Source organism: Fukomys damarensis, unplaced genomic scaffold (assembly GCF_012274545.1).
Source record: "Fukomys damarensis isolate Sample0158 unplaced genomic scaffold, DMR_v1.0_HiC HiC_scaffold_12, whole genome shotgun sequence".
In the NCBI taxonomy this organism is placed as follows: domain Eukaryota; kingdom Metazoa; phylum Chordata; class Mammalia; order Rodentia; family Bathyergidae; genus Fukomys; species Fukomys damarensis.
In genome coordinates, this window is record NW_022900924.1 from 5,258,351 (window position 1) to 5,270,709 (window position 12,359).

A 12,359-nucleotide genomic window follows, 5' to 3' on the forward strand; every position below is an offset into this window, starting at 1 on the left:
TTTGGTGTTTTGAGACAGGGTCTCACTATGTAGTTGAGACTGACCTGGAACTCACGGTGTAGCTCAGGCTGGTCTCGAACTCACAGCGATCCTCCTGCCTCAGCCTCCTGAGTGCTGGAATTACAGGCGTGACCCTCCACGCCCGGCCTGACTTCTTTTTTTAAAGTACTTTGTTAATTAGATGTCAGTATCTCATAGAGTGTTGGTAGCTTTCTGTCACTGTGACAGAATTAGAAAAATAACTTAAAGACAGGTTTATTTGGCCCGTGGTTTCAGTCCCTGGTCAGCTAGCTCCAGCATTGGTAGCTGTTGTTGGTGAGGCAAAGACATCATGGCAGACGGGTGTAGTGGAGGATAGGGCTCATGTCAGGGCAGAGAGCCAAAGAGGAGGGAGCTAGGGACAAATATAATCCCCAAAGCCGGGCATGGTGGCGCCATGTGTGACCTTGGGGATGTTTCTCTTTTGGAGTCAGGGTCTCACTATACAGCCCAGGCTGCACCTCCTAAAGTTCACTGCCTCCTAACAGTGCCATCAGATTGTGAATCCATAATGGATTAATCCACTGAAGTTAGAGCCCGTTTCTGAACACATGAGTCTTTCAGAAGGCATTTTAGATCCAAACCATGGTAAATGCATGTGACGTCTATGTTCAAAATTAAAGCCCGTGTAACAACTTCTCTGTGGTACGCGTGGCATAGACACTCTGTCAGAATCCTTCTGATTGCAAAGCCCCAGTGCCTCAGCGCCTTCCTGGCGGGGCCAGACTCTGTCCCTAGGTTTGTTAGATGGCTGTTGGGATGGCGAGTGCTTCCTGGAACAAGTGTGACCCCCAGACTTCACCCACTCATCCTCACTTCAGGAAGAGCCTAGGACCTCGGAGAGCGATGGTGAACCTGTCGGGGCTTTAATGAAGCAGCACTCGTGCCGCAGGCTCGGCACCGCTGACCTGGGACGTCAGGATCACCTCTCTCTCCTTCGCCTGCCCGTAGGTCCTGGTCCAGTGGCGGGAGGTGGCCTCGGTGCAGATACATTACCGACAGCGGGAGGCCTGTGCGCTCAGGGAGGCCCGGAAGGTGCTGGCGAGGGGTAAGTGGGACCCAGGGCAGCAGGCGGTCCGGAGAGGGATGTGAAGGTTACAGAAGAGTCCTGGCGGCCCCTCTGCCCCCCGCAGTCTGCCTCCTGGGGCTGCCATGACTGGAAGGGTTCAGACAACAAGAAATCACTGTCACAGTGCTGGGGACTAGATCTCCAAAGCCAAGGTGTCGGCGGGGCCGAGCTCCCTCCTGCTTCTGTCCGTGGTATGTAGACGCATCCCTGCGGCCTAAGCCACCTCCCCGTGGGATGTCCCTTTCTGTCTGTCCGCGTCTTTTCTTCTAAGGACACGAGGCACGTTAGATTTAAGATCCACCTTACCCTGGTGTGACGCCGCCTTAACGCCTTACATCTGCACCGACCCTATTTCCGGGTTAGCTCACACTGTCAGGATTCCAGGGAGGACATGAATGTCGCGGTGTGTGTGGAGGGGACCCTGTTCAATTCGGTGCATCGTAAGGTTCCGCTTCCAGCTAATTCTCGAGCAGTTTATGTTGAAATGAAAGGTCACGGCCCAAGAGCTACAGGGAAATGAAGCTGGAACGGACTAAGTTCTAGGTGGCCAGGCAGGGCGTTGTTCCAAGGGAAAGTCCCTCCTGCAGCTACTTAGCAAGTCGGCCCCCGTGGTGTGCGGACCCTTCTGCGTCTTATGTGTAGTTGGCCTCTTGGGTGTCAGGAACTAGTTACTTGCTTACCCGACCCACTCCGAGCCAGCCATGAGCAAATCCCACGGCCCGCTGTATAAACATCCTCGGAAAGAGTCCAGGGCAGGAGTCGGTGCCTCTGTGTGCGAGACATACGTGGAGATTTCTCTCCTAATGTGGTTAGGGAGCCCACAGTGGGAAAATCCAGTACTCTGAAAGGTGCAGCTCATAGTTAATGAAATAATGCTGAATTTGTTTGCTTGTTTCTTTTGATACGGGGTCTCACCAATGTAGTTAAGCCTGGCCTTGAACTCACTGTGTAGCTCAAGCTGGCCTTGAACTCAATCCTCCTGCCTCAGCCTCCTGCGTGCTAGGATTACAGGCGTTCGCCCCCATGCCCAGCTCTAGTCAAGTTGTTGATTTATCTTAATAACTGAGTTTGCTACAGAACAGAAGTCTATTTGTGTTGTTTGGGTTGTGATCCCAGCATTATGTTTCTAATTCTTTCCCAAGAAAGCAGGGGTTTATCCCATCCTTGGTTCTGTCGGAAAAGAGCTGTTGCACCTAGTACAGTTTGGTGGGCTGCCCACTGGAAAGACGCCCACAGCTGGCCACGGTGGGAAGTTAGAGGGGACCGGTTCCAGATGCCGCCTGAAGCTGCTTTCTCTGAAGGACTTCCCTTGAGAGAGGTGAAAGTAGGCAGTGACTCGGGGCAGGCCTTGGGACCACCACGCTCCTTATAGGTGGCACAAGGGGCTCGGGAGGCTGGTCAGCGAGACGTTGTGCGCGGTAGGTCCACAGTACTTACCTGTGGGCCGGTTTCTTGGCTCATGCTGAGGTCTCCATCTCAGTCATATTTGGGTGCTGGGGGAGTTCTTCAAGATGGAAGAACTCATCTCTAAACAGCAGTCATGGTAGTGCTGGATAATCTGGCTGTTAGACTTCAGGCAAGTTATCCCTCCTCTGCGTCTCAGTTTCTTCATCTGTGAAATGGGGATGTAGTACCTGCCTTTCAAGGTTGTCACTCAAGAAGATCCAGTGATACATATATAGACAGGCAGACTCTTTTTTTTTTTTCTTGAACTGGGGATTGAACTCAGGACCTTGCGCTTGTGAGGCAGGCACAGTGCCACTGAGCTAAATCCCCAGCCTCTATACAGGCAGGCTCTTGAAGCAGCACCCGAGAAGTACAGCACTCAGTACAGACATTAGGCCTCCAGCGATCCCGGAGGGCTCCCCGTCTAGGCACCGCCCCAGTCCCATCCCTCTGTGTTGTCTTGAAACCTTTCAGGGACCAAGAAAAATTTACCACAGGGGAATCTGGTGACACAGAAACGATATGCAGAGTGCGGCCCTATCCATCCGCAGAAGTCAGGCCCCTACCTGAGTAGTCAGGGCATGGCTGGCAAAGCACCGTGAGGTCGTGGCATGGACTGGCTTGACTTCTCTGACTGTACCTTGATCTCCTCCTCGTTAAAACGAAGCTGTCTTCTCTTCAAGCTTTAGCTCCATCGGGAAGGTGCCTGATCACACCTTGTGCATGGCTCTGTGGCCTGGCACCCTTGTGGGCAGGCTTGTGGTTCTGGGAGGGTCCTCAGGGCACGGCAGTAAACAGCAGACTGGTTCCAGTCCTCGGGTTCACGTACTCACTGAAGGTGGCATCCTGACGTCGCCACGCTCCATGTGTGGCGAGTTCACTCACAGGAGGGCTGGACATTGCTGCTTGTGAAAGTCCTGTGAAAGGACAAACCCTGGCTTGCATCTCCTCTGCTATAGGCTGTCTCCGCACCTGGTTTCGGCGCTGGCGGGACTGTAGCCAGAGGGCTGCCCAGCAGAAAGCCCTGCTGGAGGGGGCAGCCTGGCATCACCACCGGCACCTGCTGCGGGCGGCAATGGCACAGTGGAAGACGCACCATCTGGGGTGTGTCAGGAAAAGGGTGAGGCAGGTGGCAGCTGCTCTCCAGCCTCTTCCCGTGTGGCCGGGGCTGTCCAGGCCAGGGGAGCATCTTTCCGAATAAAACCCAAGGCAGATGGCATGGGTGCTGGGTAGTCTGGGGTCCCGTGGAAACGAGCTTCCTGGAGTCTTTCCAGTTTGATGGAGGCTGGGGTCGGCCAGCCTCAGACTCGACGCCCCCAGGGTGAGGTGGCTTGGTGCAAAATCCTAGTTGATCTTGACCCCTGGTTTGTTGCAGCTGGGGACATCTGCAGAGCTGTGTGACTCCCTCTTCCAGTGCACCATCCGAGATGACATCTGGCCAGGGGAGGGCAGCTCCTTTGGGCTGGAAGCCTCACCCTGGAGCTGCTCCAGGCGGCCTGACTCCTTATGTGCTTGGCTCCCTCCCCAGATCCTGCAGACGCAGGGCACCCGACTCCTGGCGCGGAGACTCAGCTGGGCCTGCTTCCAGCGGTGGAGACGACAGGTGGGAGCTGTGTGACACAGACGCCCTCTCCTTGCCCTGGCTCAGAGCCCTGGCTGTGGGTAAACTCGGCCCACGCCGCAGTTCGTCCTTTAATTGCCCTTTGTCAGCGGACTCCCTCCACCTCCCTACCTCTCCAGTCACTTCCCACCATCAGCTTTCTCCTACCTGCAATCTGTAGAAGGCTGGTCCCTTCAAGGCCACTGAGGTCTTAATGAAAAGCCAGAAGGCACTGGTCAGGGTGGAGCGCGTCTGTAATCCCAGCTCTCGGGAGGCTGAGGCAGGAGGATCACCGAGTTTCCCGCCAGCCTGGGCTACATAGTGAGTTCAAGGCCAACTTGAACTATATAGTGAGACCTCGTCTCAACAACAAAACAAAAACAGCCGGAAGGGGTCTCACACATTCTGCACAGCCAGCACATGGTCCTTCTTGCTGTGCTTGCTAGAGGGCCATCCCAGGTCTGCTGAGCTCCCTGCAGCGCTCTTCCGTGAGCTCAGCCTACTGTCCCCGCTTGCTGCTCCTCTTGCTTTCCTCCCTTCCTAATCGCACTCTGATCCACAAATCATGATTGTAGTGGGAATCTCCTGGCCAGGCCTGGGGCTGGGTCCTTCCGGTGGGAGGAGGGAAGCCTCCGCTAGCGAGTGATGAGCTGGGCAGGGCCACGAAGCCTCGGTGGCCTCCTGAGTAATCCAGTCTTTCCGGCTGCAGCTAGTGGCCAAGAGGCAGGAGCAGCAGTGCACAGCCCGGGCCCTGTGGTTCTGGGCTTTCTCTCTACAGGCAAAGGTAAGGGGGACTTCATAACCTGCTGCTGCTCTCGGGGCGGGGCTGTGGGAGGGGATTATCTGCTCAGTGGGGGTGGGTCGGCAGGTCCCTGGGGGAGGCTGAGCAGGACAGCTGAGCCTCACCTGCTGCCCTCCCTGGAGGCTTGGGCTGCATGGCTGGGCTTCGTGCTGGAGAGGAGGAGGAAGAAGGTGCGGCTGGAGCAGGCGGTACAGGCCTACCAGCAGCAGCTCCTCCAGGAGGGCGCCACCCGGCTCCTGCGCTTCACAGCCAACGTGAAGGCCTTCCGGCAGCAGCTTCAGGCCCGGCAGCAGGTCCAGGTAGGCCCAGTCCCCTCCTTGTGAGCAGTGGGCCGGGCAGGGCAGCGCAAGAGCTGACAGAAGCTACGTTGCAGGCAGCCGAACGTCTCCACCGTGCCGTCCAACGCTGTGCCGAGCTCTGGAAACAGAAGGTGCTGGGCCCAGGCAGGGAGTCTCAGCCCCTAGCACCCTTTGCACCCAGCAGGAGAGTGACGTTTGATGGTCCCCTTCTTGACCTTGTTGCTGCTGGAGCTGGGGATGCCACCTTGGAAACCAGGAGGCCGCAAGCTCGGCAGCCTCGGGCAGCCCTGGGCAGCCTGGCGCTGGCTGCTGGGGAGCCCCAGCTTCTGGAGCTGTGAGTGACCTGTGCTGTGTGTGTGTCTTCCTCTAGTGCTCTCCGGGACAGAAGCTGTGAGAGCACAGGTGCGGGGAAGCTGGGCCCTGTGAGGAGGTGAGGAGGGCCAGTGAAGTTGCTTGGGAGTCCTCTGGATGGGTCTCATCCCACCCAGCGTGGAGGGGAGAATGGAATTCCTGAGGAAATGGGTGTCCCTTTCTCTCAACACCTTCCTGCCCCTCCTGTCCTGTGACACAAGCAGGATGTTGGGCAGGGACTCCAGGCCCACCCGTCTCACTTTTTTTTTTTTTACAGCCAAAATACTGTCAAAGACCCCATCTTTTGAGACCCAGCACCTGCTTCTGCCACCTCCCTGGATGGTGTCCCCAAACCCTTCACGTCCCCCTTGTCAAGGCAGTTGATGACTCCTGGAATAACCACTGCTGCCAGAGCCTCAGGCCTGACCAGGCCTCGGCCCTTGACTCTGCTGTGTTGTCCCTTCCATGGCCTTGGCAGGAGCCTGAACGTCTCAGAGCCCGTCTCCTGTGACATGTTAGGGACACCCATGTCCCAGGGTCAAAGTACCCATGGGTGAGGCACCCGTATCGGGCAGCCTTCGCTGGGATTCCTGAAGTTCGCTAGGTCCAGGTCCACCCTACGTACTTGACCTGGAACAGGAGCCATGCCTTGTCTGGCCTTTGGCCTTTCTATCAGACTGGAAGGGTTGGACCCCACAGAGGTCTCAGGCCCCCGGCACCCCCTCAACCAGAGGAATAGACCCTGTGTTTCTTCCCAGCAGTGCCCGCTCGGCAAGGAAGCAGCCACGATGCCCACATTTTCTGCTAGAGCCCACGCCAAGCCAGAGGTCTCCGGGGTGTGGCACCCTCACAGGGCGTGGGTAGGTTATGTGGTCATGGTTCCCAGACATGGCACCTCCACCTGGGGGCTTGTATTTTGATGGCCATCTTTGCTTTCTGATCTTCAGTTGCAGAGAAAGGTTCCGCAGCTTCTCTGTCCTCTTGCCTTCCCTTGCAGGCCAGAGAAGCCTCAGGAACAGGGCCAAGCAGGCTCTTCTCTGACCAGATCCTTCCTGACTGGGGCCCTGCCCAATGCTCCTGGCCTAAAGCTACCCTCTGTGACAGGCCAAGGCCCAGAACTACTGCCCCCTTCCTCCTTCACGACTCTCAGGGCAGGAGCAGCAGCAGCAGCCTGGGTAAGTCCTCCACCCCCAGGCCAGTCCGCAGCTTCCATCCTCTGATCTGCCCTTGCTCTGCCCAGTGTTTCTGGAACACCCTGGCATGGGAAGACACAGGAGGCCTCATTCACTCAGTAAGTGTAGGTGCCTCTGCACGCCAGGTCTGAAGGGCACCAAGAAGCTTGTCCTTGGCAGGACAGCCAAGAGGCGTGCAAACCCACGGAGTGGGTCAGGCAGGCCACGGTGGAAAGTGTGGAATGGAAAGAGGAGGCTGATGAAGGTCTCTAGCAGCAGCACCCACCCGGTCTCTTAACAGTGCCAGGGCCGGGTGGCTGGGCAGCTGTGAGTCACACAGTGTAGTAGCCTCGACACTGCAGCCAGTCGCTCTGAGTTGGACAGATCCTCTTGGAGGCAGACATGAGCATGGAAAAAGGACTCCAGGATGATGCTTAGGACCCTGGCCTTGAGTAACCCGGGAGAGATGAGTTTTTACTGAAAAAGGGATTATGGGTAAGGCCTGGTTTGGCGTAGTGAAACACTGAACATCCCTTTTGACCCTGTCAGATTTGAAAAAAAACAACAGCACCGAGTCTGGCCTTCAGAGGAGTTCAGGGCTGGAGTCCTCAGCATGGTTGGTGAACCCCAGAGAGCTGCTGAGGGACAACAGAGAGGCTAATGCAGAGGGACCCTGTCAGGCAGGGGTGGCCAGGGGCTGAGGCCACCCAAGAAAATGGCACCTGAAGGGAGTGGCTGGCGTGAGGACAAGGAGCCAGCTGCTCCCGGAGTGTGGCCGTGGAGGGCCACCACCACCCGGCCGGAATGAGCTGTAGGGTCAGGAGGTTGTTTTTCTTTTCCTTGCTACTGGGTGTGACAAGGGTGGAGTGGTCACAGAAGGGGCAAGTCCACCCCGCAGAAGAGGGGGCATGGGAGGGCGTGCAGGAGGGCTGCAGGTGTTGGTGGGACAGGAGGAACAACTGCTTCTGCCCACTGTTCTCACTGCTAACCAAGCTCACAAGACCACGCGGAGTTGTGAGGCCGACGGACTTGACACAGCTGCTGGGACAGTGCTAACTCGGCCCCGGCACAGGGTGGGGCTGTAGAGGTTGCCTGTGGCATTTTACCAGTGGTGCCAGGTACTGGGTGAGCTGGTTAGGGCAGGGCAGGGCCTGGGATTTCCTGCTCCTGCAGCTGGGGGCTCACTCACCCCCTGCAGGGCACAGTGGGCAACAGGCAGTAAGACAGGCACAGGGACTTCTCAGGTGCCTTCTCCTCAGCCGTCCTGTCTTCCCTGTGAGCATCCACCTCTCCTTCCCTTACAGATGTCAGCACAACCCACCACCCTGGGGCCTAAACCCAAGGCCCCCCCAGCTCTGACCTGTGGCCCTGACCCTCCTCTGCTCCTGCCTGAGGACTTCACAGGAACGAGGGCCAGGCCTGATCTTGGCTGTGACGCTGCAGTTAAGTACTTGGGACCTCAAAAGGCAGCACTCAGCCCAGTCCTGCATCTTGGACTTGAGACTCATCCTGGTTCCAGAGGGGAAGATGGTCATACCACAGGCCACATGGACCTGGAGGCTGAGCTGGAGGGGATCCAGCAGCAATTACAGCACTACCAGACCACCAGGCAGAACCTCTGGTGAGGCTCAGGACACCCGCTGGCCTGTGCACAGGAGCAGATGTGGCCTAAGAAGGCGGGAGGCTCTGTTTCCCTGGGCGAGGCTCACCTGTGGTGGGAGTGAGGGGTGCAGTGTGCTGTGTGGAGCGTCCCCTCTCCACCGTGGCACCTTTACCCTCCTAGTCCTGCTTATTAGGAAGATCCAGTGGCTTCCCCTGGGACTGGGGGGCCCTACCTTGGATGGGGGGTTGGGTCCTCTCATCTACCCAGTGACTGTGACGGTAATACGAGGACAGTCCTATTCCCTAGCGGTACCCAGCAGTCAGAACCATCAACATGTAGCAGATTCGGGGCAAAGACTGGTCCCCTCATCCCCAGCTCTGCCAAGAGAGGACGGGTGATTTCACCTACTTACTGGTGAGGATGGAGAGGCTGGGAGTTAACCGTTGGCCTCCCAAGCCAGGTCCTACATTGCAGGGCAGGGGGCCTTCCGGACCTTTCTTCACCCCATCCCCATGTGAAAATTAGCTGCTCTGCCTCTCCCTGAGCCAGAGAGACTGCCCTAAGGCTCTGCCAAGAACCTAGCCTGGCAGGCAACAGGTGTCCGCACCCTCAGGTCCTGCCGGCGACAAGCAAGCAGCTTACGGAAGTGGCTGGAGCTGAGCCAGGAGGAGCCCAGGGCTGAAGACCGGGATGCAGAGCGGCAGATGCAGAAAGAGCTGGAGGAGGTGAGACCCCAAGCTACCCCGGGAGGACGGTTCCCGGGGCTGTGCATCCTCCCCATTCAGCCCGTCCCTCCCTCCCCCCAGGTGGAACTGCAGATCGAGCAGCTGGCCACGGAGCTCCAGGCCCAGCGCCAGCCCGTCCATGCCTGCATAGCACGCATCCGGGCCCTGCGGGGCGCTCTGTGCTGAGGGGCTCACCCCAGGGAGACAGTGTTCCCGAGCAGGGTAGGCTCGGGCCACCTCCGGTAACATAAAGCGATGCTACCCTGAGTTTTGTGAGTTTTTATTATTTCAAAATGCCTTGCAATTAAATGAATTACTGTTCAGAAATCTCCCACTTTTCATACAAAAATACTGTGCTACTGATACAGTTGAAAAAGTTCAATGACTTCTCCTGCAGGAGAAATTCACAGCGTTCCCAGGGTCACCACAAAACCTCGCCTTGGGCCTAGCAGTAGGCTCCCGTGGCCTGCATACCTGTCACCTGGGACAGGTTTTCTAGGCACTGACCCACCACCAACAGAGTAGCAACCGCCCCCACTTCTTGTAGGGCCGGACCTGGAGAGGGACCACCACCGCCCACCCTGGTCCTGAGCTAGGCCTCGGCCACCTCCAAGCGGGGCAGTAAGTGGTTCTGCCTGCTGCAGAGAGGACTCGGCCGGCTCTGGGAGGTCACTCCTCAGGGTCTGTGAAGGTCCGCGTCATTCGTCACCATCCTCAGAAAACACTGGCAAAGTCCAAGGCAATGCATGCAGCCAACAAAACGAAGAAGAAAGATTCTGCTTTTCCAACAAGCAGGGTGAGGCAAGTACGGGAACAGAAGGCAGCTGTCATAAGGCCTTGTGCTCTGGGGGGAGGGTGGGTCCAGTCCTTACCAGGGAGGTGCCTTACTATGGGAGGCCAAGGGGCAAGGCCAGAAAAAGCACACGGGGCTGAAAGAAAACTGCCCCGTGACAGGAGGAGCAGCTACAGGGCATGTTTAGCGCTTCATCTTCAACCATCCGAGACCAGCTGGACGGACCCTCAGCCAGATGGGGGGTCTCCAGTTTACACAACGTTAAAAAGAAGTCCACAGTGCCCCAGATCATCCCCACTGACATGGTTTGTAGGGCAGCCTAGAGCATATGGGCTCTGGCCACCTTGTGAAAAGGACCCAGAACCTCTTGTCTGCACCTCTGGGACAGGCAGGAGCAAATCATCCAGGTCCTACAAAGTGGAAGCCCCACGGCTCTGTGGTGCTCACCTGGACACCCTCGGGGCCTCTCTAAAAGACCCTCATGCTCCTGTGTAGAAAGATTCCCTCGGCAGCCACACCCAGGAATCAGCCCTAGAGGGAGCCTAGCGCCTCCCCAAAGCGGATCTTCTGCCCCGCTTTCAGCCTGAAATTGAAGTCCTTGGGGGCCTCAAAAATGAGCACAATGGTGGAGCCCAGGTTGAACTCGCCCAGGTGCTCTCCCTTCCGCATGGGGATGCCGTCCTTGTTGCTGTGTGTCACAAAGCTGAAGTCATTGTAGGAGCCCTTGCTATACCTCGGACTGTTGGTGTGCAGGTCCTGGGGGTGAGGAATGGGTAGGAGTTAGAAGGGGCTTAGGCTGGGCCGGCCCCACCTGCATTTGGAGTCCTACCGCTTGCCCCCAGTACCCCCTCAAGCAGCTCAGAATGGGTGGTGGGGACAGCATCTGAGGAAGAGAAATCAGAGGCAACTGATGCACAAAGGGTGTAAGGCCAGCATCCGCAGCAGCCAGAAGCAGGCAGTCCCAGAACGACCCCAAAAGGCACCAGACTCTCGCCGTGTACAGGCCAGCTTCAGGCAGGTGGGAACCCTGCTCACGCACTCTGGCCTCACCTGCATGACCCACCCCATGCTCTGTACTCCTGGTCCCTCCTTACTCTTCTGACCATAGCTTCTGGCAGAGGCAAGATTCCAAGCAGGGAGGTTAATTCTCAGCTACCTCCAGATAGATGGGATGCCTCAGCTGGCAGGATGTGCCAGGACAGAGACCCTCCTAGAACTTACAGATCAGTGCTACAGATCAGCTGCACAGCAGATGGGAGTCCCAGGGCTTTAGCACAGCCTGGGTTCTGCTTACCCGGTCGAAGTAGATACGAATAGAGCCCACGTTGGTGGCCCCCACAGCTGTTAATGAGAAGAAGCCATGTTTCCAGTCCCCTGTCAGAACTACCCGTTCGTTGTGGCAGAAGAGCTCTTTGATCCAGCGGGCCATCCCAGGGTTCACTGACATCAAGGAGCCTATGGGGACGAGAAACGCGCCACTTGCTGTCCAGAGTCATGGCCCAAAACCCACAGGGGCTCATGGCCCCAGTGTCAGTCCAAATACGGAGCTCCCCAGCCCCGGCCAGCCTAAATCTGTCGACTACTGGCCGTAACCACCCCAGCCTGGAGCCTGGTTCCCTGCCATTCAGACGCCGAGGCCTCTGAAGCCCACGGCGGCAGCTCCCATCCATAGGCCAGCCCTGGGCCTACCGGGGAAGTGGCGCCGGTGGGAGACAGTCCAGTCAGTGGGGGAGTGGAAGCAGTGGTAGTCCCCGGGGGCCAGGTAGATGACGCAGTGGTAGAGCTCATTTCCTTCCCGGGTGACCAGCTGGTTCCTGAAGGAGTCACACGAGGACGCTGTGGGGTAGAGCAGAAAAGAGCTGAGCTCGGAGGGGCTCTGAGTGCTGTGCAACCCGTGTGACGCAGTCAGCGTCAGCATGGAGCCTGGACAGCCCGAGCAACGTCCCCAGGCTTCCGCGTGCCAGCCTGCCACCCTCCCACAGCCTCCCAGTCTTCTTCCTCCTTCACCCTTCGGTGGTAGTGCAGTGACCGACCTGGCGGGAAGGGTAGGTCCTCTGTGTGGGTGCGAGGGCCCAGGAATGACTCCAGCGAGTAGGTGACCCCCTTCACTTGCTCGACCTCACAGTTCTTCACCTGCCCAAAGTTGAGGATCTTCCCATCCGACGGGCTGATCTGGAAGGGCCAGAAGGGGCTTGGCATCAAGGCAAGAGGTCCTCCCTCCAGGTGACCCACGCCTCATCTGCCAAGCACTCAGAGCCTCCCCTCCCTGGACGTGCCGGACACAGTGCGCACCCGGACTTGAGTGGGGAGGGAGGGCGGCAGTGGGGGCTGCTGGGCTGGGCTCACACACACACAGGCGAAACTGCAGATGTCAGAGGTGGGCCTCACCACACTGTGCAGGCCACAGACCGGCCGGGCCTGTGGCTTCAGCTTGCGCCGGAAGAACTCGCTGAGGTTGCG

General features: G+C 57.8%; 2 protein-coding genes across 24 annotated transcripts in view; one reads left to right on the forward strand and one right to left on the reverse strand.

Annotated features, from left to right (window-relative positions):
- The window catches only part of Sfi1 (SFI1 centrin binding protein), an 80,609-nt gene extending 71,236 nt beyond the window's left edge, over positions 1 to 9,373 (forward strand). For 9 of the 12 annotated variants that reach the window (XM_033762326.1, XM_033762323.1, XM_033762329.1 and 6 more), the window contains 10 exons: positions 991 to 1,087; positions 3,514 to 3,674; positions 4,083 to 4,157; positions 4,864 to 4,938; positions 5,079 to 5,255; positions 5,330 to 5,589; positions 6,365 to 6,466; positions 6,604 to 6,781; positions 8,083 to 8,399; positions 8,995 to 9,373. In XM_033762326.1, coding sequence (XP_033618217.1) covers positions 991 to 1,087; positions 3,514 to 3,674; positions 4,083 to 4,157; positions 4,864 to 4,938; positions 5,079 to 5,255; positions 5,330 to 5,589; positions 6,365 to 6,466; positions 6,604 to 6,781; positions 8,083 to 8,399; positions 8,995 to 9,292 — 1,740 coding nt within the window. In that variant the 3' untranslated portion in view covers positions 9,293 to 9,373. The other 3 variants (XM_010603833.3, XM_033762327.1, XM_033762330.1) reach the window with 3 other exon arrangements.
- An 18-nt stretch (positions 9,374 to 9,391) lies between these two features.
- Pisd (phosphatidylserine decarboxylase) overlaps positions 9,392 to 12,359 on the reverse strand; it is a 39,700-nt gene continuing 36,732 nt past the window's right edge. For 8 of the 12 annotated variants that reach the window (XM_033762337.1, XM_033762340.1, XM_033762339.1 and 5 more), the window contains 5 exons: positions 12,288 to 12,344; positions 11,933 to 12,071; positions 11,589 to 11,735; positions 11,194 to 11,354; positions 9,392 to 10,655 (listed from right to left, as the gene is read on the reverse strand). In XM_033762337.1, the coding sequence (XP_033618228.1) occupies positions 10,431 to 10,655; positions 11,194 to 11,354; positions 11,589 to 11,735; positions 11,933 to 12,071; positions 12,288 to 12,344 (729 nt within the window). In that variant the 3' untranslated portion in view covers positions 9,392 to 10,430. The remainder of the gene's footprint in view (positions 10,656 to 11,193; positions 11,355 to 11,588; positions 11,736 to 11,932; positions 12,072 to 12,287; positions 12,345 to 12,359) is intronic. The other 4 variants (XM_019204467.2, XM_033762343.1, XM_033762342.1 and 1 more) reach the window with 4 other exon arrangements.